We start from the raw sequence: 25,017 nt of genomic DNA, 5'->3' as shown, positions 1-25,017 counted from the left end.
AGGAGATTACCACTGATTAATCTGGTCCTTAAAGATACCACAGGTTGCGAGCACCAGAGAAGGGCAAGGCGGAGAGGCAGCTCAATAAGGCAGTGTTCCAAGAAAGCCGTCTCTATTATCAAGGACCCTCATCAGCCAGGCCATGCCCTCTTCTCATTATTGCCATCGGGAAAGAGGTACAGGAGCCTGAAGACGAGCACCCAGTGGCACAAGGACAGCTTCTTTCCCCCTGCCATCAGATTCCTGAATGGACAATTAACTACAGGCACTGTCTCACTTTTTCTCTTCTCTTGCACTAATTTATTTTTTTTAATGTAACAGAGCAATTTTTGTACCCATGACGCTGCCGCAAAACAACAAATTTCGTGACACGTTCATGACAATAAATTCTGATTTGATTTGATTCGATTCAAAGGGAGGACCAGGTGTGCGATCCATGGCGAGGACTCTGTAGTTTCCATCTCCTCACCATCACTTGCCATGGCAGGTGGGGCATCGGGTGAAGGATTTTCTCTGGGACAGCACTGAAAAACTCGATCACTCAGCTACCTTTTATTGGACCACCATCTTCTGATCTGCTAAATTGCTGCACGATCTTTTTAAGAAGCTGAATTTTAAGATACAAAAATCAGGAGTATTTGGGAATCAGATTGGACGTTTACACATTGATATTCACCAAGCTGTCATTCTTGGAGTTGGACACTACAGTGCTGTAGGTGCATTCCCTAGGACCAAGATAACCAGCATTTAAGAGAAGAGTAAAACATGGAAGTCTGCAGTCACCGTGATTGAAGTAAAAACACAACGCTGGAGAAACTCTGCAGGTCAAACAGTGTACAGTGCATCTCTGATTATCCAAAACTGGATTACCCGAAATCCTCAGAGATCCAAACTTTTTTGGTCCCGGAAATGACATCTGTTTGGCTCTGAAAGTTTTTTACGATAATTGAGGATTTCAGGAAAATCAGAAATCCTCATTTATCTGTAAAATGTCGAAGTCAAAATGATGTAATTCCGCCTCTGAAAATTTTTGGATAAATGAGGATGTCCGAAACAATCAGAAATCCTCAGTTATCTTAAATTTTTTCGGAGCCGAATTTTTTGAATTTTGGACAAACCTCTGAGGAGAATTTCGGGAGTTTGGTGTTGGATTGATCTGATTTGGTTCAGGTTGTTTTTTTGGTGAGAATTAAACATTATTTCATGCTTAAAAAGCCTTCCCTTGTTATTTGTTGTTGTTTAAACACTGTTCAAGTGATTTGCTGTTGCTACTGGGCTGTTTTTTAAAAAATGACCAGATCTCTGAAAATATCATTTATCCAAAATAGACCCGGTCATGACCATTTCGGATAATCAAAGTTGTACTGAACTTTAAATAGCAAAGATTAAGATAAGTAACCAATGTTTTGGGATTAGGCCCCTCATCAAGGTATCATGGTTATATATCTTTATATTTGCTATGTAAAGTACGCTATTTGACCTACTGAGTTTATCCAGCATTGTGTTTTTCTAGGTTTAAATTCAAATTTAGAAATAGAACTTGGTAACAGGCCCTTCTAGCCCTCGAGCCCTAACCCTAACCCTTGCCACCCAAATACCCCAATTAACCTACAACTTCCGTACGTTTTGAAAAGTGGGAGGAAACCAGAGCTCTCGGAGGAAACCCATGCAGACACAGAGGAAATATACAAAGTCCTTACAGACAGCACCAGATTTAAACCTAGGTTGGTGGCACTGTAACAGAGTTGTGCTAACTGTGCTGCCCGGGTGGCAGAATAATTGCACAGGATTCCCAGCATGGAAATAAAGAACGTCACAGCTGTTCCTCCTTATTTCTAACCATCTAAGCATAACACCCTTCCCACCAATTCTTTTATTCTCGCATCTTCACCAAGCTTCCCCTCAGATGCATTTGTGATCCTTGCTTCTTCTTGGTGAATTCAGGATATCAGCCTGACAGAAACTTGTGCTGTTAATGACCTTTGCTTTCTGCATTGCAGGGATTGAAGCGGAGCGAGCAGAGCAGCATGCTGGATCTGTTCCGTCAGAGACTACCAGCCCCTCCGTCAGGCGGCGAGAACCCGTTAACCACAGCGCTGTCTGCCCCGTCCCCCGAACAGGAATCTTCCAGGATCCGTAAACTGGAGAAGCTCATTAAGAAGAGACTGTAAGCAAAGCACCACGGTGGCTTGGCTAACCCCCAGCAGTCACCCCAATTCCCTTCTTACTCTTCCCCTGGATCAGCAGCCATCCTGCTGGTTGCCCCCCTACCCCACCCCCCCCCCCAACTCCTTCCTCCCACGTTCCTGGATATACACTTGCAACTGCAGTAAATGTGCCAGTTGTGTCAACCTCTGGCAAGCCAGAGCCTAGAGGCACCTCTGGAGCTTTATAACTAATTTATGTACTGGTAGTTTTGGTCAATTTGGAACAATGAGCTGCCATCAGCACATTTAGGTTCTGACATTACAAGGGAGGCTCACACCTCTCCGTGAAATGTATACAAAGCCACAGTTATCAATTTTCACAAGTTTTTATGGCATTTTACACAAAAAATACTTGTCTGTTCCTTAGAATTCAGTCATGGAGGTACTATTGTACAAGAGTTCAAGACAGGAGGTATTCTAGACACTTCTTTGCAGTGGAGTTATCACCCAACAGCTACCACTCTTTAAAACTTCACATCAACCTGCTCTGTTGGAATTGCTAAGCTCCTCTTATGGTGATGGACGTCACCAGACAGAACTTGTAAAGAAAGGTGATCAAATCCAATTTGTTCCACTGTCCGGTCCTGGATGCAGTTTTACTTTCTTCAGTGAAAAGGTTGTACATGTTGAATTTTAACATTCTCAATTTATTTTATGTAAGTCAGAACCCTTCAAAACATTTAATGAGACTTTGTGTCCAAAACTATTAGTGGGAAGAGTTCAAATTGTCCCCATTACTTCCACTCACTAGGACCACATATTCGAAGATTTTACGATCCGCAAAGAAATTGGATACATTTTTACTTCCTTTTTTGTTATATCAGGGAAGAGTTAAAGAATACTTGATGTTCTTTCGATGAATTGAAGTGGATGGGGATCCGAAAGTGTGATTCCAGTTGGATTTGTGGGGACTTGCAGCATTGAGCAAATATTGTTGGAACTGTTCAACTTTGGGTGAAATCCTATTTTGGGAGAGGAGCAGAGGGTTAGATTGCAGATCAGGTAACTAATTCCAGACCATCATGACCACCAAATTCTTTGTAAAAGAGTAAAATCACCATTGTTTCACCCCTTGCTCTTGGCTTTGTGCTATCATGAAAGTCTTGGTGATGAGGAGTTGAGCACACTCAGTGAGTTTCTAATCGGCATGTCTCTCTGGCCAAAACCACCTGGTGATTTTGTACGTTTCAAAGCAAGGTCCGTGAAGTGCCTCATTGGAGTTTGAATGCACCAGTACATCATGGGTACTGGTTTAACTGGAATGAAGATGTTCTGGAAATGTGCAGAAGGATTGATTTAAGAACATTCTTTGAAGCGCTCCTCAAATAGTGGGATCATTTCAGATTTCTCTCAGCTATTCGTTTCTTTGGGAACTATCAAGTACAAACTCTCACAGTAAATTCTGAATCCCAATGGGGGACAGATCCTTCTGGTCGGAGGACATTTGAACATGACAAGGATAGGGCTTTGATTTGGATTTGAAAGTGCTGGCATAACCTTTTTGACTTTGATGTCCTCAGAATTCATCTAAGCATTGTCCCCTTGTTTAGAATGGCTTTACCTGTTCCAAATGTAGAGCCACATGTTCAAAGTTGCCACATTAAAAATAAGTTGATAACTCAGTGTCGCCACTTGATAGAGTTCAATTCACTTTAATACAACCAAGTCTTTCAATTGACAAGGGCGATTCTTGTGAATACACACACAGATCTGCCCATTACGTTAAGCCATTCTTGTTAATTCATGACACAAACTGAAAGACTGGTGGCCTAATCTCAGATCAAAATAAAATTCTGAAGCTTGATAATGTAAGCTAATAATAAAATTTCATGGTCATCTTTAAATGACAGAGCAAATACCTTGTTATAATCAGCCAACGTGCAGCCAGTGGTAAAGTTGCTCACATGACATGCAATAAATATCTTAGCTTACCTTCTGTGGTTCCCTGGCATCAACCTGGGCACCTCGTTTAGGCTTAATTCTCAGTCTATATGGCCCATGCAGAAATCAGATGCACAGAGAAAGGTCTTGGCACATGTTGAGATTCTCTCTTGAAACAGCAGCAAACAAAATCTTTTTTCAGCCCACCAAGTTGTATTATTTGGTTAAACCAGTTTCAAAAACTGACGGTTTCTGAATTATTAAAAACTATTGCAAAAAAGATTAAAATTGATATGTTAATAAAACTCTAAAAATTAAAATATGTATACATTATAAAACACTTAGAAATCTCTAAATAAACCAACAGTTCAGCAGAACTGTGAATTAAATTGTCCTGTGTAACAGTTCTGCTCTGTGCCTGCTGTTTCTGGGCCAAGTTCAGGCAGATTCCCCAGGGTAAGGACTGGGTTAATTGCCGCAGCTTCATTCCTCAGCCCGGGATTCCACCATCACTGTCAATGTGAATTCTTGGAAATCGCTGCAAGCAGCCAACAGCAACTTTGAGATCTCTGTTCATTCAGAAATCCCAAAGTTGCTGTCAGGTGACAAGTCAGGGCCTACCTATTCTGGTGACCTCTCCTAACAAAGTTCCACTGGCTGGCTCTCATCCTGGATGATTTGGTAGCTTGGAGCCATCACAGTCCATGGCTGGAGGTACGTGCTGTCAAGAAACAGGGGCATCTGCGCATTGATCAGAAATAGAAACTCCAGGAATTCTATTCTTTCTTTATCGACACCCCCCCTCCCACCCCCCCCCCCCCCCCCCCCGCCTCCTGCATCTTCACCCATAATCATCTCACAGATTCCAGGACAGGATCCAGATCAGCAAATCTAAATCGGTACCTAACGCTTCATCCCAGGACATGAGGGTAAACTTTTACAACAGTATTATATTTCCATTGTTTAACGAAAGTGTAAACAGCAGTGCAAATGGGTCTGAAGCTAATTCAGTGAATGTGCATCTTGGCCAAGATATCGTGAAGTATGCTCCAAAAAAGTGCTCTTCCAATGGTGTCCCATTTCCTGAAGTTCAATGTTTCTTTTTCCATGCCACACTGAAATAATGAGTTGTTTGAGGAATAAAACAAGGCTTGTCTCTAACAAAAGGAATCACAGTGAATGGCCTATCTGCATTTGTGAAGAATCTTACTTCTAGAAGGAAAAGAAGTCCAAGATCAGTCCTCAGCAAGTCTGAATCTTGATCCATTAGCTTGAATCCATAAGCCTGTGTCTGGCAAAAAAACAAATGGCTTTGAAAATCAACCCCAGAAAAAGAGAGAAATGGTAAAGATTGTGGATACTCAGTGTGCAAAACTAAACTGATGGAGGTTAAGTCCCTTGGCTGCAACAGACCTCTCTTGTACTCTGTCCGTAACTGGGAACAGCATGTGCATATTATGTGGAGACTTCGCTCAAGGTGGGGGTTTGGGTTGGGGGTGGGGAAGGGGCAGATGTGAGGGAAACAGAAGTGATGCAGGTGAGGCCTGAGTTAATTCTTGGAAAGGGAAGGTATGTACCCCACACTCAAAAAATATATCTCCCATTAGGCAGAATTCCCTCTTTCCAAAATCTTCGCTGGCTTTTATATTTATTGTGTTATTTAAAGCTGGGTTCTTCCAAAGAACTTTTAAGTACTTGATGTTTGGATGTAAATTTTCTGGATTACTTATTTCTGATTGCTGTCCAGGTTTTAATGAGGGACCATACATTTATAATTTCAGAGCAGTCACCTCTAATGAGGCCTGCTGTGCAACGAGGGTGAATACATGCACAGATGGAGCAGTTTCCTCGTTTAATGCATTAAACTGACCTGCAAGCATTTGTCAATGTTCACTTGTCTCAGTGTGACATTTAGGATTGGTTTATTAGTTGATCATTACCATTTTTAATGTTAAGTAAATAATATGAAATGTAAATTGATTTAATTAAACTGTTCATTATTGCAAGCTGTGTGTATAGAGCTCTTTTGGATTAGTGTTCAGAGCTAATTGCTGATCATACTACAACAGAACTGTACCACCTTGACATTTTCCCAGATACAAAATGCCCTGTGAAATTAATCTATTTGTTATCTTATTCAATGTTTCTTAAAATTGCATATTTTGCGAAAGGGTTCAGGGTAGGTATGTTACTATAACTCGATGTTATTTCAAAGCCAGTTGACCTTCTGGGCTTTGGAGACGTCCATGTTGCACGGTAATTGGTCTGCACTGCGACACAGCTGGTAGCGATGCTACCTCACAGCGCCAGCAAACTGGCTTCGATCCTGACCTCCGCCATTGTCCGGGTGGAATTTGGAAGTTCTCTCTGTTTCCTCTATGAGCTCCAGTGTCTTCCCACATCCCACAGTTCAAAATGTACTGGGGTTGTGGGTTAATGGGTGTAAATTGGGCAGTGGGCCAAAATAGCCAGTCACTGTGCTGTATGTCTATTTTTTTTTAAATAAGGAAAAACTACTGGACTGTTCTAAATATCCTTCTAGTTCCTTGATGGCCTTCAGAGAAGACACGCGCCTCGTCTGGCCTGCCTGTGGCATGTGGTTGCTTCTCCAGTGTGTTCTGAACTGCCCTGGCTGGTTACTTCTCACAAGGGCAGAGACGGAGGGGCCTTGCCAATGCTACCCAAATCACCAAAACAATGAATAACAGAGTTGTGTGGACAGAGAAACGTGCCCGAGACTAACCGTTTATGAAGTTCATTTTACCTCCACTTCTTCACTGTTACTGTGGGGAGATCCCATGTTTCAGTCTATGATTCAACAAAGTACAGTAAAACCCCTGTTATCCAGAATTCAAGCAACCGGCAGCCTTAGGCAAAAAAAATGTGGAAAATAAATAGATAAACAATATGGAAGTATAAAAGTGGCACGCCTCACCATTGGTTCACCAATCCACACAACACACAATCTCAAGCAACTGGAAAATTCACTTATCTGGTATCTACCAATCCCCAGAGGTGCTGGATAAGAGGGGTTTTACTGCACCTGCATAAAATGTTTCAGGATGAATTCAGGAGATCAAAGATAAAATAAAATAAGATGACATAATGATTTGGACCAATGATTATTGCTGGGTGTTTTTGTTACTTACTGCATTTAACTCCAATTGCTGAAAATGTGAAGTATTTTGCTGTAAGATAAATTAAAATCTTTCTTTTACCTCGCCAGGGTGTCCTAATTAGGATTCGGTTCAATCTAAAATGAAAATAAATCTGAGCACAATTTTGCCAGGCCAACTTACTGCAGCCTGATTTGGCTCAGATATCTTTAGAGTTACACAACTATTTGAATATTAGAGGGGTAGAAAAGATTCGTTTTCCGAATGAACATGGCAGAGAAAAGAATTCCTTTTGGAAGTTTTGCAGCCAGCAGCAAACATTCACTCAAGCTATATTTACTCAACCGTTAACAGTAATGTCTGGGTTAAGGCTCAACAATGAGATACAGTCTAAATGTAAAGCTGGAATAACATGGGATGTAACAAGGATATTAGAAATCTTAGGAGTGTAATGTAAGAGGCCCAGCCTTGATTTCAGCCTGATGAAGGGTTCCAAAGATGTCTTGCCTTGTTTATACTGGATTTAATCTGAATAGGACCCCTCTTGGTTCTTGGAGCTGTGGCAGGAGTGCCGGTTGCAGTCGAATGAAGTTGCCCAAAGACCTAGCTGATGAATGTCCCCAAGGTATTAGCATAGGGCAAGCGTTCTTGTGGGGTGCAGTGAATGGGTTGCATTAAGTTCGTGTGCATTATCATCCAACTGTACACACACCACCAGGCGAAAGAGTGCACAGTGGATCACAGTGCACACACATACTCACACGATAGTAAATATATATTTACATATAAAAAGAGAGAAATATTTTGGAATGATTAATTTGTTTAAAGGATACTATTCATCTTTCTCTCAGCCTGTGGGAAGAAGCTATTTCCCAGCCTGATTTTGATGCTCCAGTACTTCCTTCCCTGATGACAGTAGGCCGAAGATGCCCTGCTGTATGGAAAAGGTCCTCAATAATTGTTTGAGCCCATTTTAAGCAATGCTCCTGGTGAACTCATCAGTAGAAGAAAGGGAGACCCTGGTGATCCTCTGTATTGATATAGGTCTGATATAGATTTGCTGCTATAAAACAGCCGGACAGAACACTGGGTTCCACGTGAGGTAATATTTCATCCCCTTGTGCTATCCTGTCATTAAGACATTCCCATTACTTTCTTCGTATATTCCCTCACCATCCATCCTGTGAGAAAATGAGATGTTCCTTGTTCATTGATAATTCCTGGAATGGATTATTCCGAACGGAGTTTATCTGAGTCCACCAGATGTTTGACTGCCACATTTCCAAACAACTCATCACGGCCTGTTTTAAAAGAAAAATAAGCATCACTGGACCTGTGTTAACTACTCTTGGATTGAACCAAGCACCAGTAGCTGCAAGCAGAGGACTGGCGCAGGGCATCCGAAACCGGGGAAACCAAGCCCCTTTTGAGAAGTGGGGCGGTGACCACAGTGTCTGACCATTGAGGGGTTCTGCGGTGGAAGAAACACGTAGGCTGTTGGGGCTGGCGACTGCGGTCAAGGGATTCACATCGGACTGGGGACTGGCTCAAGACTGACTGATGCTATCAGAACCGGGTGCCAGATTGTGTCGGAGGTTTGGATATGGAGCTCGGTCTGCTGATGCCTTGGACTGGACTCTGTATGGCTGCAGGGAATGCAGCAGTGCTGGATGTGAACCCACGGACACTTGGGAACTCTCTTTTGCTTCTCTTTCTCTGACTATAAGAGGCACTTCAGGTAATTTATACCAGTTGCAAATGTCTGAAAATATGACAAAAACAAATACCGTGTAATATTGCACTGTCTTTATTACATGAGAATAAACTGAATCTTGAATCATAATCAACAACAATGAGTCAAATTTCTTAACGACCTGCTTTCTGGTGAATGGAACCTTGATGACATTAAGATTGCTCCAACTTGTTTAGGTTTCACATTGTGGACAATTTCCCTGACAACGCCCTGGATTCTTGACTGAAGGTTGTAGCCGTGACAATGGGGAACAGACGTTGTGAAAGGTTTAGCTGCATTTGAATCAATATTATTTAGCTCTCACCAGTTGTAATCTGCCAAATTGCTTGGAATAGTATATATATTTTAATATTTTCATTTATAACCAGAACAATAACAAAGTTTTATTGATAATATGAGAACTTTATCCTTTCTTAAGTTAAAAAAAAGACCAAACCTGCACATATATTACAGGGGGGTGTTTCCAAGCCCTGCATAATTGTAGCAATTGCATTTTTTAAAATCTTGGACTGAACACCATTTTGATTCATAACTGTGCGTTGCACCTACATGTTTGCTTTCAGTGATTACTGTTCCTTTTGAACATCAATATTTTCCAACCTTTCACTGTTTAAATAATACTTAGCCTTTCTGTGTTTATTTTTCCTATCAGAATGGAATTGACCGCACTTAACCATGCTCGACTGCATCTGCCGTACACTTGCCCTCTCACTCAACTCTTCTGGATCACTTTGCAGCTCTTCACATCCTCCTCACAATCCCACCCAGTTTCAAGTCATCCACAAACTGAGGAATATTACTGGTTGTTACTGCGGTCAAAAATATGATCTGTGTAAAAGTCAAACCCCCCCCAAATTTAACCCAAAAAATTGATCCAAAAAATTTAACGATTATATACAGCTGTGGTTCTCAACCTTTCTCTTTCCACGCACATCCCACTTTAAGTATTCCCTATGCCATAGGTGCTCTGTGATTAGTAAGGGATTGCTTAAGGTGGTATGTGGGTGAAAGAAAAAGTTTGAAAACCACTGTTATAATTGTACCTAATTGACTCGTTATGTGCACAGTCTCATAACTCCAAAGGAAGTGGACCAATGACATTTTTTTCTCAAGCAAAATGTTTCAGTAACGATTGGGTCTAGCACAGTGATTCTCAACCTTTCCTTCCCACTCACATACCACCTTACGCAATCCCTTACTAATTACAGAGAACCTATGGCATAGGGATTACTTAAAGAGGTATGTGAGTGGAAAGAAAAAGGTTGAGAACCACTGATATACAGTATATGGTTGGGGTTTGCTGTTTATCATGGTCTTCTGTGCACAAGTACTGTCTTTGGTCCAAGCGAAATTTGAGAATAAGTGTGGCATTCCCGAGCAGAATTTTAAGTCTCTTGCCAAGGCTGCTTTTGATACCTCTGGAATATTGCCTAATTACACACCTATCCCATTACACCGCTGCAGCAAACTCCAAGCACATTACCATCCATCCAATGAACACACCTGCTGCAATGTTGGAGACGTCACTTTATGCATGACATGTTCAATGAATTGCTGCCTTGGACTGGCAGAAAGGAACTCCGTTTAGAAGAAGATTGGAGGAAATTACTCTTGTGCAAAATATATCACTCGAATGATGTCACAGAAACAGCGCATGCAGGGGATATTCAGCTCGTCAGGCAGCACCTGCAGTCTCAATTATTGAAATATCTCCAGTCTGATTCTTTGGATGACAGGACTGACATACGAGAGGGGAGTGGGTTGACCAGATTTGTGTTCACCAGAGTTGAGAAGGCTGAGGAAGAATCGAATGAAAACTTGCAACATTGCCTGCGCCACCCAAATATCCCAATTATCCTACAACCCCCATACATTTTGAAGGGAGGGAGGAAAATTGAGCGCCTGGAGGAAACCCACGCAGACAGGGGGAGAACGTAAAAAATCCTTTCAGACGGTGGCAGTTTCAAAGCCAGGTCACTGGCGCTGTGACAGCGTTGCGCTAACCGTGCCACCACATTCTCCCAGGATGGGACAGGCTGGGCACAGAGCTGGGTGTGTCTAGAGCCAGAGGCCACACTCCAGGGTTACGGGCAATAAACACACATGTACTGAGATGCAATGATACTGAGATCAGGCTCGATCGCATTGAATGACGGAGCAGGCTTAAAGAGTGGCCTCTAAAACTATTTTCTGCGACCCGAGTAGTTCTAGCATTTTCTCTTTTATTTCAGGTTTGCAGCAGAAGCAGTATTGCCTCTTGGATCAGAAGATTAAATGATCATGTGACTTTCAGTCTTGAAGGGTTCTGGCCTGAAATGTCGACCCTTCTTTTACTCCCACTGCTGTTGCTTGACCCGCTGAGTTCCTCCAGCATATAATTTTTTGCTTTAGATCCCAGTTTCTGCGAGGTATTCCAAAGTATTTCCTTAGCTGAGAAACACATAGGGATGGCCTCAGCAGGTGGAAGTTGCCAGGGTAATGTTGGTCTTTATTTTGGGTTGAATTTCCCACAAGCAATTGGTTTAGGTCTCAAGTTCATGATCTTCAACGAATTCAAGGAGTGGGGGGAAATTTGACTCGCCCAAGGACCTGCACAGTCATCCGAAGTCTAATGGCAGGCTGCTCTCCATCACCAGAGAGTCACCAGTAAACTCATCTCCATCTTTGTTTCTCAACGCCATCCAAAGAAGGTGGATGGGATGTGATGGGACATTGCTTTTGCATGCAGACAAGACCAGAACAGGGAGATGTTAGTAACAAGAAAATCGTCGACAGGAAGCTGCATGGTTAGCGTGGGGGTTGGCATGGTTGGCCTGGCGGTTAGCACAACGCTATTAATGGTGCCAGTGATCGGAACCGGGGTTTAAATCCCGCGCTGTCTGTAAGGAGTTTGTAGACTCCGTGTCTGCCTGGGGGCTCCACGTTCCTCCCACCGTACAAAAAGTACCGGTATTTGTAGGTCAATTGGGTGGCACGTGTTCATGGGCCGAAAGGACCTGTTACTGTGCTGTATGTTTAAAATTTTTTTAAAAAGAACTGCTTTATCCAGAGAAGGATTTGAGAATGAAACTCACAACACAAGCAGCAATTGGGAAGATTAGCCTGGGTCTGAGAGGAACACAGGCAAACACGTAAGAAGAGAAGTAACACAAGGACAGAGTTCAAGTTTTCAATGGTTTCTCTTGACTATTCTGAACACATAATAATCACATATATACATAAAGAGAAACATATACAGTAAAACCCTCAGTATCTGGCACCTATTGGTAGGTGCCGGATAAACAAATTTTCTGGTCGCTTGAGAATGCATGTTTGTGTTAATGGGTGAATTAACTGATTTTGAAGTTTTGTATTTTTTACCTATGTACTTTCCGTAATTATTTTGCTGGTTGCTTTAGGCTGCTGGTTGCTTGAATTTTGGATAATAGGGGATTTTACTGTATAACTATTTCAGGATGTTTGATGAGGAGGTCAGATCATGGCCATTTGACCTGAGTCAGTGTTTCTGTTCCACCCAGACCTCATCCCACTCTACCTTGTGACTCTATCAAGGCTGAGTTATACCGAAGGGTCAGTTTCTGTGCTGTATAACTCTATACTGTATCCCTCCATTCTGTTTCCTCTTGTGTAAACAATGCCTAGGGTTTGGGTTATAGGTAATAAAATTTATCCCTGAAGACATACTTTAAAAAAATTGTGTTTTCTTTGCATTAATAAAACAGTGTGCTGGCAATATATTGTGTAATGTTAACCATGTGTTTCCCTCATACAGAAACTAGCTGCCAAAATGCAAGCGTTGTGCACGGAGAAGCGAGAAAGAGCGCTCGCTTGCGGCTGTGTGGAGTAATGGGATGTACCCAGATGCATCCTTGCACAATCACCCAGGAACAACTTTGAAAACACAGGTATTGCCCTTAATACTTTAAAAAAAATACTCCACGGGTCTGGCGTCATCTCCAGAGAGAGAAACCGAGCGAACAATGCAGCTTTTTAGAAATAAAAATAAACCTTCATTTTCCCTCTCCTCAAGATGCTGCCTGACCACCTTCTGAGTATTTTCAGAATTTTTTTAATGTCAGATTTCTAGCCCAAGTGTTTTGCATTTTGATTATAAATGTCCTTACCGATTCAATTTCAGTTTATTGTATAAAAAAAGTTAATGCATTTGTCTAATTTTAAAAAACACATGGAAATCCTTCCTTGGAGTTCACATAACTAGTGACCTATGGTGGACACACATCTCCTCACTTGTCAGGAAGGTGCAACAGTGTCTGCACTTCTTAAGAAGACTGAAGCGGGCCACCATCATATCAAACTTCTACAGGAGCTCCATTGAGAGCATCCTGGTCGGCTGATTCACAGTGTGGTATGGTTGCTGCAGAGAAATGGATCAGAGTCAATCCACAGGACCATAAGTGTTGCAGAGAGGATCGCTGGAGTCTCCCGCCCTCTCCATCGACGTGATCTACAAGGATTGTTGTCTGAAGAAGGCGCGCAAAATCATTGAGGATCCCTTCCACCCTGCACATAACATTTTTCAGCTGCACCCATCAGGAAAGAGATACAGGAGGATCAGAGCCAGCACCAACAGGTTGAGGAACAGCTTCTTCCTACAGGCAGTGAGAATGTTGAACGACCAAAGGAACTGTCACACTTACCATCCGAGACTCTCATATTCACGGAACAATATTTATTTATTTGTCGAAATGAAATACTTGTTCTGCAGATGTATTGTTTGTCTGTATGTGTGTATTGTCTGGCTGTGTGTCTGCGTGTTTTGCGCCGAGGAACGGAGAACGCTATATTGTTGGGTTGTACTTGTGCAATCAGATGACAAAAAACTTGACAATTTTTGCTTGACAGGTAAGGATCTGAAAACTCATCCTCGAATTCAGCCAAAAACAAAAGATAGAAAGATTCAACTTACATAATCATGTCTGAGATTATAATGGCTAATCCCACCAGAATGTAAATCGATCGTGGTGAATGCCACATCCAGACTAATGCTGTCCCCACTGAGTCTACAAATCCATCCCTCTCCCAACCTGTGTTGATGGATTTGCAGTGAGAATCCCGCCTGACAACTCTCTGCAGACTAGGTGTTTCTGCTGTTTCCCCCAACATCCCCTCCCTCCACTTCCATCCCTCTTCCCCCTCCCCATTAAGATCAGACCAATCTGTACTCTTGCTGTTGGAGATGTGAGGCATCTGAAACAGCCCTGGCAAAATAGAAACCTCCAGTGGTAAATAACACTGAATGGTTTGGATAAACCAGATGAAAGCCTTTGGATGCCACAGTTGGCGTAGCGGTTAGCACAATGCCTTTACAGTGCCAACGATCGGGACCGGGGCTCGAATCCCATGCTGTCTGTAAGGAGTTTTTATGTTCTCCCCTTGTCTGCATGGGTTTTCCCCAGGGCTCTGGTTTTTAGAAACGTACTGGAGGTGTAAGTTAATAGGGTGTAAATTGGGCAGCACGAACTTGTGGTCCAAAATGGCCTGTTACCGTGCTGTGTGTCTAAATTTAAATTTAAAAAATACTATTGGAAAAACATTTGAATTCTGCAAATCAAACACTGTAAACATCTTAATCCGATGTTTGCAGTCATGGATTCTGCTCGTGGAATACAAAACCTCCCAGTTTAAAAAACCACCTATGATTATTTACAAAGTATGCCAACAGGTTTGGGTTTGGACAGTAGCCAGAATATGTTGGAGAAGGAGCTGTGGGAGGTCTCCAGAGCCTGACAGAAACCACATGGTTTGCCAGAATGTGTGCAACATCCTCTGTGTAAATAGAGCTTTGTGTTGCTTTTGTTCAAATGGATTGAGATTACTGCTGATAGAGCCCAGGGAAGCCAGCAAGGAGAGTGTGACGAGAGCCACGCAGACCCTTCTTTGTACTGATTGCTCAGTGCGAACTTGACTTACTCTTCATTCTTCAGATGCAGGTTTATTGTCAGAGTACGTACATGGCATCATATACAACAACAACAATTACAGTACGGAAACAGGCCATCTCGGCCTCTCTAGTCTGCACCGATTTAAGTGATCTCCCCTAGTCCCACCTACCCGCTCCCTGTCCATAACCCTCCAATCCCCACACATCCATGGACTCATCCAACCTTCTCTTAAATGACAAAATTGACCCTGCTGCAACCACCTCTTCCGGAAGGTCATTCCACTCAACCACCTCTCTCGAAGTGAAGAAGCTTCCTCTTATGTTACTTCTAAACTTTTGCCCCCTGACCCTTAACTTTTGGCTCCTTGTTCCAATCTCACCTACCCTCAAGGAGAAGATCCAATTCACATCTACTCTATCTCCCTCAAATACCTCTATCAAATCCCCCCCTCAACCTTCTACGCTCCAATTAATAAAGTCCCAGTATCTTTCTCCGTATTCTAGATACTGCAATCCAGACAACATTTTAGTCAATCTCTCCCTTATTGATATCCTTCCTATAATTTGGGGACTCTGTCATGGAGGGAATCAAGTTCCTTGGAGTTCACTCAACTAGTGACCCATCCAGGACGCACAACATTTCCTCATCTGAGTCTGCATACAACCCTGAGATTCGTTTTCCTGCCGGCGAGGCAGAATTATCATTTATGGGTAGAGCAACGTACACATTTAAACAAATAAAGAAACTATGCAATACAGAGAGAAAAAAATCAATAAAGTGCTTAAATGAGTCAATAAATGAGTTTATTGTTGAGGAGTCTAATGGTGGAGGGGGAGCAGCTGTTCCTGAACCTGGTGGTGGGAATCTTGTGGCACCTACACCTCTTTCCTGATGGCAGCAGTGAGAACAGAGCGTGTGCTGGGTGGTGGGGATCCTTGATGATTGCTCCTGCTCTCCGACAGCAGCGTTCCCTGCAGATATTCTCAATGATGGGAAGGATTTTGCCTGTGATGTCCTGGGCCGTGTCCACTATCTTTTGCAGGACTTTATGCTCAAGGGTATTGGTGTCCCCATAGCAGACCATGAATCAGCCGGTCAGCATACTCATTTGTAGAAATTTGCCAGGGTGTCTGATGTCACACCAAACCACCGCAAATGGCTGAGGAAGAAGAGGCGCTGATGTACTTTCTTCTTGATGTGTTGGGTCCAGGAAAGATCCTCCAAGAAAAATTAGCTCACCCTCTCCACCTCTGATGCCCCAGTGATTACTGGATCATACACCTTGAGATTGTAATGACTAGAAGTGAATAATGCCTAATCCTGTAGAAGCATTAAGTTTGGGAATCACACAGTGCTGAAACAACCCCTTCGGCCCAACATCCCGAGAAGCGATCCACACGATTCCCCTTTACCCTCCTCAGGTCTGTGGCCTTCTATGCTTTGACTGTCATGTTGATCAGGCATCAGCTGATGCAGACAACAGTAAACAGAGAAGGGTAGAAAATGTTGATATACTCAGCAGGACTGGGAGCATCTGGGGAAATAGATACAGAGGTCATGCTTCATGTCAGGGACCCGTTGTCAGAACTATTGACGGGTCTCTTGAAGCTTCCACAACATGTGCAGGTCCCTCTGACTCCCCTGGGTACCCTCTCCCACCACCCACCTCCATCACTACAGCAACTGGTCATAGTCATGACACTGTCCAGTGGCTGGAAGAGCGTTGATCATATTATGAAACTTAAAGAACAGGTTGCAAAGACCATATCTGCTGGGAATTCCTGCCCCCCCCCTCCACCCCATCGACGGGATCTACTGGGATAGTTTTCTGAAGAGGATGCCCAAAATCGATGAGGGCCCCATCACCCCGCACACAGCACCTTTCAGCTACTCCTGTCAGGAAAATGTCCAACTAGTAAAATTCCTGTGGCTCTTTCAGATATAGCAGTTGTATCTCCCGTTGGAAAAGAGATACAGGAGTATCAGAGCCAACACCACCATGCTGAGAAACGGCTTCTTCCTACGGCAGTGAGAATGTGAACTGCTCACACTAATCTTTGGAGATTCTACTTTAAAAAAAACACCAATATTGATTTATTTATGTTTATATATTTGTCCTGCATATGTAATGCTTGTCTGTATGTGTGTTGTGGTCTGGTGGTGCATTTTCATGTTATGCACTGACAACTGGAGAACGTTGTTTCGTCAGTTGTACTTCGGTGATAAATAAACTTGAACTTGACATGTCCACAGGGTATGCTGTGATGAAATGGGGAAATGTCAGTCTCAGTGCTGTCTTGTCTAGGAAAACCCAACCACACAGCTCTGTGAATCTCACACTTTACTCAACTTTTAACCAAAAAAAAATGACCCAGTCACTCCTCGTGCTATTCTGCTGTTAACAAACAGTGTGGGACATTAGTCAGCCTGTGGAGATTACCATTGTTTGAAGAGAAACAGAGCTCAACAGACAGATTCACTCTGCTCTAGAATCCCTTGTATTTGGGGGCACTGATAAAACATGTCACTTAGGTGGGCAAGGGGTGGGTGGGGCATTACTCGATTTCAGGATTAGATGGCTGCCCATCTGGATTTTGAAAAGTGAACCCTGCGCAGCTCCTTGAACCCAAGCGAGTGCACGAGGTAATGGAATGAATTCTTTCAATACCCTCTTCCCACGGTTTCTCCTCAATTTCCACTGACATTGACCAGTAGCACCTGTTTCTGAAAAAATGTACCTGCCCCTACGACGCATCTTCCATGCCCGTCTGCTATCACCTTGGATGGTAGTAGTGTGATATTTTTTATTCATTAAGAGAGCTACCCCTCGTGATTTAGAGTTGAAACTGGAATGAAAAACCTGTCTTACCCATAGACCTCGTTGTTTAATCTTTCTCTGTCCATGTACATTACTTGGTGACTGCAAGGGGTAAGTAATCAATGCTCCCTCAGTAAGAGGGATGAATGTTTCTACTTCTGAACACACTTTAAATAAGCCTTTGGTAATTCTGCATTTAAACGATCCCTTAAAGTAGTGAGCAATTCAAAATCGAGTCTCCAGAAAATGATACTGCAATGGAGAAAGAGTGACAGGACAGTTTTCTTATTAGAAATGATCTGGTGACTGGTCAAATTGAAATGAGTGAAGGCACACCAAGTTATTGTTCTGGGTTAATATGCTGTCGGTACATACAGCAACTGCTTGTTTGGCAATGCTTATTTGCAAAGGGTCTGTGCAATAGAGCACTGTGTTTTATAAAGTAAACACACAGTTAATGGGTAAACTTTGCACGATGGCAATGGGATACCATTCCTTCGGATTATTGCAATGAAAACTGAAGGAAAACAATAATTTATGAATGTAAGTGGAATTTGCATCCATGTATTTCTGGAGTTGAAGAAACCAGGCATGTTGAAAATCTACAGTGGGTTGGAACTGTGATATTATAACCTGGATCCAGTCCAGCGCTAGCCAAAGTCTGACATTCCTCCCTCGACAATCACATTGAGTTTAAAGCTATTTCAACCCTGTGCTTTTAGACCAGTGATTCATCATAAACTCTGCATCTGGTACTTAGCTGCCTGGTATCTCTCGGAGAGGTAAGAAGAGTGACTCGGTGACGAGAAGGTACCATCTCTCTACGGTTGCTTTGGGTACTTTTCCACATGTGACATTTCGGGAGCAAATTGCAGTCCTTGTGTTTCCTCAGCAGTGATTGACTTTTGGCTGTGGTTCAGTTGGTAGCCCTTGTTCCTCTGAGCCAGATTTCATGTTGATTCCCACTTTATACTGGCTGGTGGCAACACGGCTTGGTTTGGAAATCCGAGTGTCTGGCCACACAGAAGACTGCAGGAAGTGGCACGCCTAGCCCAGTCCATCTCGGGCACCGACCTTCTGTCCACTGAAGGCATCCAAATGAGGCGCCGGCTCAAGGAAGTAGTGATGAAGGATCCCCAACACTCTGGTCACAATCTCTTCTCGCTGCTACCTTCAGGCAGAAGATACAGCAGTGCAACACCTGTAGGTTCAAGAACAGATTTCTTCCAACAACTTTCAGGCTCTTGTACCTCCCCAAACTCTGCTAACCATAAACTAGTCTGGGTCCACCAAAAGGTCAGTCTGTATTCTTCATACATCGCTTTTTATTGAAGTATCTGCAACTGTGAATATTTATTTGTCTTTCCTTCTATATTTATGATCTTTTTCTGCTTCATGTCATATTATGGTCATTTAATTTACACTATTGCAATTAGTGTATCTTGCATACATGTGTGGCTGCAGCAAGCAAGAATGGTGATGCATCTGTACATTGTACTTGTGTGTATGACAATATTTGTAAGGACATGTCTGCACTGGAGGGAATGCAGAGGACAGTGAGCAGGACATTGACTGGCGGTTCAGCTATAATGAAGAGATACAAGGTAGGCTGGGTTTATTTGTCCTGTTGTTTAGAAGGTTGAGAGGTGATGTGACAGAGGCTTACAAAATGGTGAGAGGGGGATTGATAGATTGGATTCCAGAATCTCTTCCCCATGCCACAGTGTTTAAAATAAGAGGCATTGCCCAAGGGCGAGAGGTGGCAGGTTTGGTGGGGATCCGAGGGGGAATTTCTTCATGCAAAGAGTGACTTGAATTTGGCCGAGGAGGTGATGGAGACAGAAACTCACACCACAAAAGAACCAACAGTAAGTATTCAAATTACCAAACGGGGAATAAATGGAAACTAGTATATGAACAGTTGTCATGGAGCTGGTGGGCCACAGAGGCCGTTTCTGTGTTGCAGAACTCGATGGCACTGCCACAACCACCCCACCCCCCGAGAGTTTGCATTTTTCCAGCGTTCGCCCTCCCTCTTTGAAAGGGGTGCAGAAATGTGCCGAGATTCCTGTCCCCTCTCCCTCCACGGATGGAGCCGCTGATTGCCCACACATCTTGGTTGGACGTGCGCAGCCACCCCGCCTCATTTATAAATATTCCATCTCCACGGCCGCCCCCTCCTTTTTTTTTAATCTTTAAAAAGCTTTAACAATTCGTCCATCTGCAGTTAGGCAAGGGTTAGTGGTTGCTGAGCGAGGGGGTGGGGGGGGGTCAGGTACAGAACGGGTCAGTTGATAGTGTCCCACTTGCTGCAGGAGTTTGCTGCGGGCTGAGTTCTTCCCCCCCCCCTCCTTCTCCTCCTCCTCTTTTCCCCCTCTCCCTCCTCCTCCCCCTCTCTCCCCTCCCCTCCCCCCTCCCCTCCCCCTCCCCTCCCCTCCCCTCCCCCTCCCCCCTCCCCCTCCCCCTCCCCCTCCCCCTCCCCTCCCCCCTCCCCCTCCCCTCCCCCCTCCCCTCCCCTCCCCCCTCCCCTCCCCCCTCCCCCCTCCCCTCCCCTCCCCTCCCCCCCCTCCCCCCCCCTCCCCTCCCCTCCCCCCTCCCCCCTCCCCTCCCCTCCCCCCTCCCCCCTCCCCTCCCCTCCCCCCTCCCCTTCCTCCCCCCTCCCTCCCCCCCCTCCCTCCCCCCCCTCCCTCCCCCCCCTTCCTCCCCCCCCTTCCTCCCCCCTCCCCCCCCCTTCCTCCCCCCCCTTCCTCCCCCCCCTTCCTCCCCCCCCTTCCCCCCCTCCCCCCCCCTCCCCCCCTCCCCCCCCCTTCCTCCCCCCCCCTTCCTCCCCCCCCTTCCTCCCCCCCTTCCTCCCCCCCTTCCTCCCCCCCCTTCTTCTCCCCCCCCTTCCCTTCCCCCCCTTCCCCCCCTTTCCCCCCCCTTCCCCCCCCTTCCTCCCCCCTCCCCTCCCCTCCCCTCTCCCTCTCCCTCCCCTCTCCCCTCCCCTCTCCCTCTCCCTCCCCTCTCCCTCCCCTCCAGTTGCGCGCAGGATCCACGGGCTCTCCAATCAGCGGGCGGGTGGAGATTGCAGGCGTTTCCCTTGTGCTGTTACTAAATCAACCGCTTCGTAGAAACAATGAGGTCCTTGAGTCCTGTTCTGGGTGGAATGTGTTGGTGCTTTTGAGCTCATGACACAGCGGGACATCGTTTGATAGGAAGTCTCATTGCAAGACTTTTTTTTTAATTGAGTTTAATCCGTCGGAGTTTTTTTTGTGGGGTGCAGGGGGTTAATTTCCCTGCATCTTAAATATAGATCGTTGCACGGGAGTTGGTTTGGGACAGTTTTGGGGGGGGGGGGAACAAAGTGGCGATGGTTGGCAGCTTGAATCTCCAGGAGGTGACTGGCCCCCTGGTGGAGCCGAAGCGGCTGGGCGAGCGAGTGCTGGACAGTCCCGATTCGGGGCTGCCCCCGAGTCCCAGCCCGACCCCCACCGTGTGGTTACCGTCCCCGGGGAGTTTGGCGGAGAACCGGCTACTGGACCAGGAAGATCACGGCTTTCCCTCGAGAGGACCGCCGCGACCCTCGGTGGGTGTTGCATCCCGGACCCCACTTGTTCATCGTTGAGACGCTCTCAAAAGAAATCCTTTCCAGGAAGGTTATAATCTTGGGTGGAGGGAGTTGGTTTGTTGTAATTCTCTTGTTTTAAACTTAATTCAATTTTAAGAAAGTTGCTGGTGTCTGAGATACCAAATCTTTGAAGTTGGAATAACTAGACGCCCCAGCAGGTTAAGTAGAATGTAACTCAATGCTGCGAAAAAGGGGCAGGCGATGCTCCCGTGTCTTTTTCTAGCTTGTCTTGTTGGGTAATAAGGTTGATAGTGTTTTAGAAATGTGACCCCCCCCCCCCCCCCTTCCTCTGTCAGTTTCCCACTGCATGTGGTTGAAAGCTGTTTGCTGGCGCTTCTTCCAGTGAAAGTGGCCAGAGAGCGAGTGGGGTTGAGTTGGCTGAACGAGGTGACCAGGCGGACAGTCAGCAGACTGTCAGGCGCTGGAGAAGACGGCGGGCGAAACGCAGGTGGAACTGGCCAGGAGCATTGTTCATGGTGGTGAACAGGGGCTGTTTTCAAGTAAAAACGCCACGCAGGAGAAGCTCAGCTTCTTTGGAGAGTGTCCACTGTAGAGTAAAGAGGGATGCTTTCACGTTGGGGTTGATTTCCCCGGCCAGCCACAGTTGGGACACATTTCCATTCCTTTTTGCACCTTTCCCATTTCTGACAGACACTCCATCCATTTCTGCTCTGGCATCTTCCCTAAGAGCTCAGTGGTTCGAGCACTGCCCTTGTAAACCAGGGGCAAGTTGGTTCCTCGCTGGGTTGGTTGGTTCGTTTCTGCGAGGGGCGCTGGACAAAGTGGCGACCCTTGTCTTCCTTCAGAACTTCACGTATTATCCAGTATTACGTTCCAGTAATGGAACCAGTTCCTCTCTCCTGCCACTGTAATCTACTCCACCGAAATACTGACACATCTGATCTTACTTTCTCTGCCTTAACTTGAACTAACCTTCAAAGCAAGTTGATGCCCAATGTTTAGTGGGTTTTTTTTTTGTTGTTATTGGTCTCCAGTTCGTCAGGGTTGGTGATGTTTTGGTGGTCTTCAACTTGTTTGGTCTCCTTTTCGCATTTTGACTCTGGTTTAAATGCCCTTTAATGACCATTAAAGCCATGACTCTCAGGGGTTATATGTACTCTCTTGGCATGGACTTGAATTTCTCGCAGTATTGAGTATTCGTCATTATGTTGAACTAGAGCAGAAATGTTTCACTCCTTGCCCATCAACAATACTTAGTTGCTTGTTTTTAAATGCAGTCCTTTCCCCAGAGACTGTGTGAAAGTTTAAAAAAAAACTCCTTGTGTTTGGGACTATTTTCCCCTTGGATGTTGTAGTTCCTGACCGATTTGGCAAGAATCTACCTCCTGATAAAAGGCCTGTTCTTGGGGTGGGGGAAGAAATGTTTTGTGATCTTGCACTGAAGATCAAGGTTCCCAAGACCCACTTCCCACTCTCCAACTAGGTGTTGCTTCCTCCAAATGGGGGAATACGTGTCATTAAAGCCCACCAAGGCTCTGTGCTAGGTTAGACCTGCCAGTGTGGGTGCCACAGAGATGTGTTATTGGAAATGGAGGCTGAGCTCTTCTATTTCCTCATTTCAGGACAGGGCAGCAATCCCTCCTCCTTCCTGAGGGAACTTGTTGCTATTGGGCTTTGGGTAGTCAGCAGTCTTCCAAAAAACCTGAGATGAGTTGCAGGGTTGCTACGTGACTGGGCCATTAAGAGGAGCCTTGGCCAAGCCCATCTCATTGTCTAGGAGTGGTGACCTGTGTGACTCTCCCTGCTATTTCCCTGGGGCCACGCCATCTGGAGGGCTGAGGGCAAATGCAATGAGACACTGATGGTATTCAGGGCTGAGTGTGTGGAGATGACAGGAGTTGCTGGGTTTGGCAGGAAAGAATGGAAGAGCATGTTTGATGGGCTGAATGGCCTCCCTACTGCCATTTTTGTCTTGGTTAACACAGGGATATAAACTTGCTCAATAACCTGGCATCAAGCTGGTATTTGTCCAGTGCCGTTTAGTACAGTTCTGAACTCCCTCATACCTCCTGTTTTCATTAATTTTTCATTGATTGTGGTCCCTTTTTTGGTATTATCCTTTTCTTCCCCTCCCCCCCCCCCCACCTTCAACCTCTTCACCTTCACCTCTCTTGCTTCTACTTTAAGATGGTTCTGAAAACCTAATCCTCTTGCTCGCCTGTGGTCACCTGACCACCTCTCCTTGGATGGCTTGGTGTCAGATTTTGTTTGACTCTTCAATGAAAAGCCACAATGTTTTACTGATCAGGACAGTTTGTTCTATTTGTACAGATCTTGGGATCGGGTCCCATCTCAGACAAAATAACATAAATGGGCAACAGCCTTTTACTGATGATAGGAGCTGTGCTCATGGAATAAGTGGTATGTGGCCTCTTTTATTGGTGGGGTTGAGCAGTCAATGAGGGACGTCTCTGGAGCAAGACCTTGTTTAGCTTCAGAACCAAGAATGTAATAAAATCTGTTAGCAAAATGCAGCTAATGCCAAGGTTGTGGGTCTGGTATTGTGCATGTGAGATCAACGTTCTCTGGGAGTTGGTTGGTGGCATGGTCTCGTTTGAGCCACAGGATCGTGTGTTCAACTCCTGCAACAGATGCTGAGTGCTTGTCAGTACTGACAGGATGTAAAGCTGGAGTTTGTCTACTCTCGGGTGTGTTAGATCCGAGCATGCTGCTTAGAAAATCTAAGGGGTGGCTTCCCAGTGTCCTTACCAATTTCCATTGAGCATCGACTCATGAGAGCTTTCTGGGGGGGAGGGGGTGGGTGGAGGAATTGGCGACTGCATTTTGTAACAACTGTGTCAACTTCGGCTGAAAAAACAATTTTAGAAGCCGTGGAAGAGAAAAGTGCCAGGCAAATTTAAGCCTAAACTGTCTGTCAGAAGCGAGTAGATGCAACATAAGAGCACAGTTAAGGCCCTTAATTCCTACTAATAAAATTACGAAACCATTCCTACCTCGTAATATGTTTTTCTATCGTCCATGTGCCTAAGGGACTCTAAAATGGCCCTATTGTTCCACTCTCCACCCACACTCTGGCAAGGCATTTCAGGGACCCAAAACTTATTTACATTTTAAAAAAATCCTTACCCCCCCCCCCCCACCTCAATGCCTCCCCTAAACTTTCCTCCCTTCCTTTTGTACAGAATGGATTGTCTCCCAGCCTATCTATCTAATTGGGTCACAGATCTCTTCAGGAGAGCCTGTTTGTTTGGAACAGGGTGCCCACTCATCTTAAAATGAGTGTCATTCAGGCTCTTATTTGGCTTCTACAAATGAAAAAAAACTTTGATGTCTATCAGACACTTTCTTCCCAGCCCTCTGTTGGCAGCCGACAGGTCCAGCCTGGGTGATGCTGGTTGACGTTGGCATTCCCGAGCTCCTGATACTTCCTCGTGATCCCAGTGTAGGGTATCACTCAGAGAATTCTGGCCACCTTCAGGGTGCTGGGTGACAGCCCAGTCTGTTTTTAATTTATTTTTCTTCCCTTTTTAGGGCAAAATCTTTACCTTCCCATCTCCCCCTTCCATCTGGATGTTGGCATGTTAACCCCTTGCGAATATCTTGCGGCTGCTTTGCTGTGAAAGGCAAGGCTGCGAGTGCAGGCCCCGCTGGAAAAGATCAAAGTAGTTTTGCGGTCTCCACAGAGGTCCTGCACTGCCCTCACTCAGTCCCAGCTACACAGGGTTAATTAAAACATTGGAATTTCTTTGT

General features: G+C 44.9%; 2 protein-coding genes across 12 annotated transcripts in view; both read left to right on the top strand.

Moving 5' to 3' along the window:
• Positions 1-12,814, top strand: part of vps53 (VPS53 subunit of GARP complex) — a 300,014-nt gene extending 287,200 nt beyond the window's left edge. Inside the window, exons 22-23 of one of the 5 annotated variants that reach the window (XM_069912009.1) lie at positions 2,001-2,167; positions 12,730-12,814. In XM_069912009.1, the coding sequence (XP_069768110.1) occupies positions 2,001-2,167; positions 12,730-12,736 (174 nt within the window). In that variant the 3' untranslated portion in view covers positions 12,737-12,814. Of the gene's footprint in view, positions 1-2,000; positions 6,095-6,630; positions 7,311-12,729 lie in introns of those variants that run through there. The other 4 variants (XM_069912007.1, XM_069912008.1, XM_069912006.1 and 1 more) reach the window with 4 other exon arrangements.
• A 5,337-nt stretch (positions 12,815-18,151) lies between these two features.
• Positions 18,152-25,017, top strand: part of LOC138749939 (refilin-B-like) — a 34,947-nt gene continuing 28,081 nt past the window's right edge. For 2 of the 7 annotated variants that reach the window (XM_069912014.1, XM_069912013.1), the window contains exon 1: positions 20,757-21,243. In XM_069912014.1, coding sequence (XP_069768115.1) covers positions 21,028-21,243 — 216 coding nt within the window. In that variant the 5' untranslated portion in view covers positions 20,757-21,027. Of the gene's footprint in view, positions 18,975-19,337; positions 19,547-20,756; positions 21,244-25,017 lie in introns of those variants that run through there. The other 5 variants (XM_069912016.1, XM_069912018.1, XM_069912019.1 and 2 more) reach the window with 5 other exon arrangements.

This window comes from Narcine bancroftii, chromosome 14 (genome assembly GCF_036971445.1).
Source record: "Narcine bancroftii isolate sNarBan1 chromosome 14, sNarBan1.hap1, whole genome shotgun sequence".
Lineage (NCBI taxonomy): Eukaryota > Metazoa > Chordata > Chondrichthyes > Torpediniformes > Narcinidae > Narcine > Narcine bancroftii.
The sequence above is the reverse complement of the archived record's forward strand: the minus strand, read 5'-3'. Positions and strand labels throughout refer to the sequence as shown.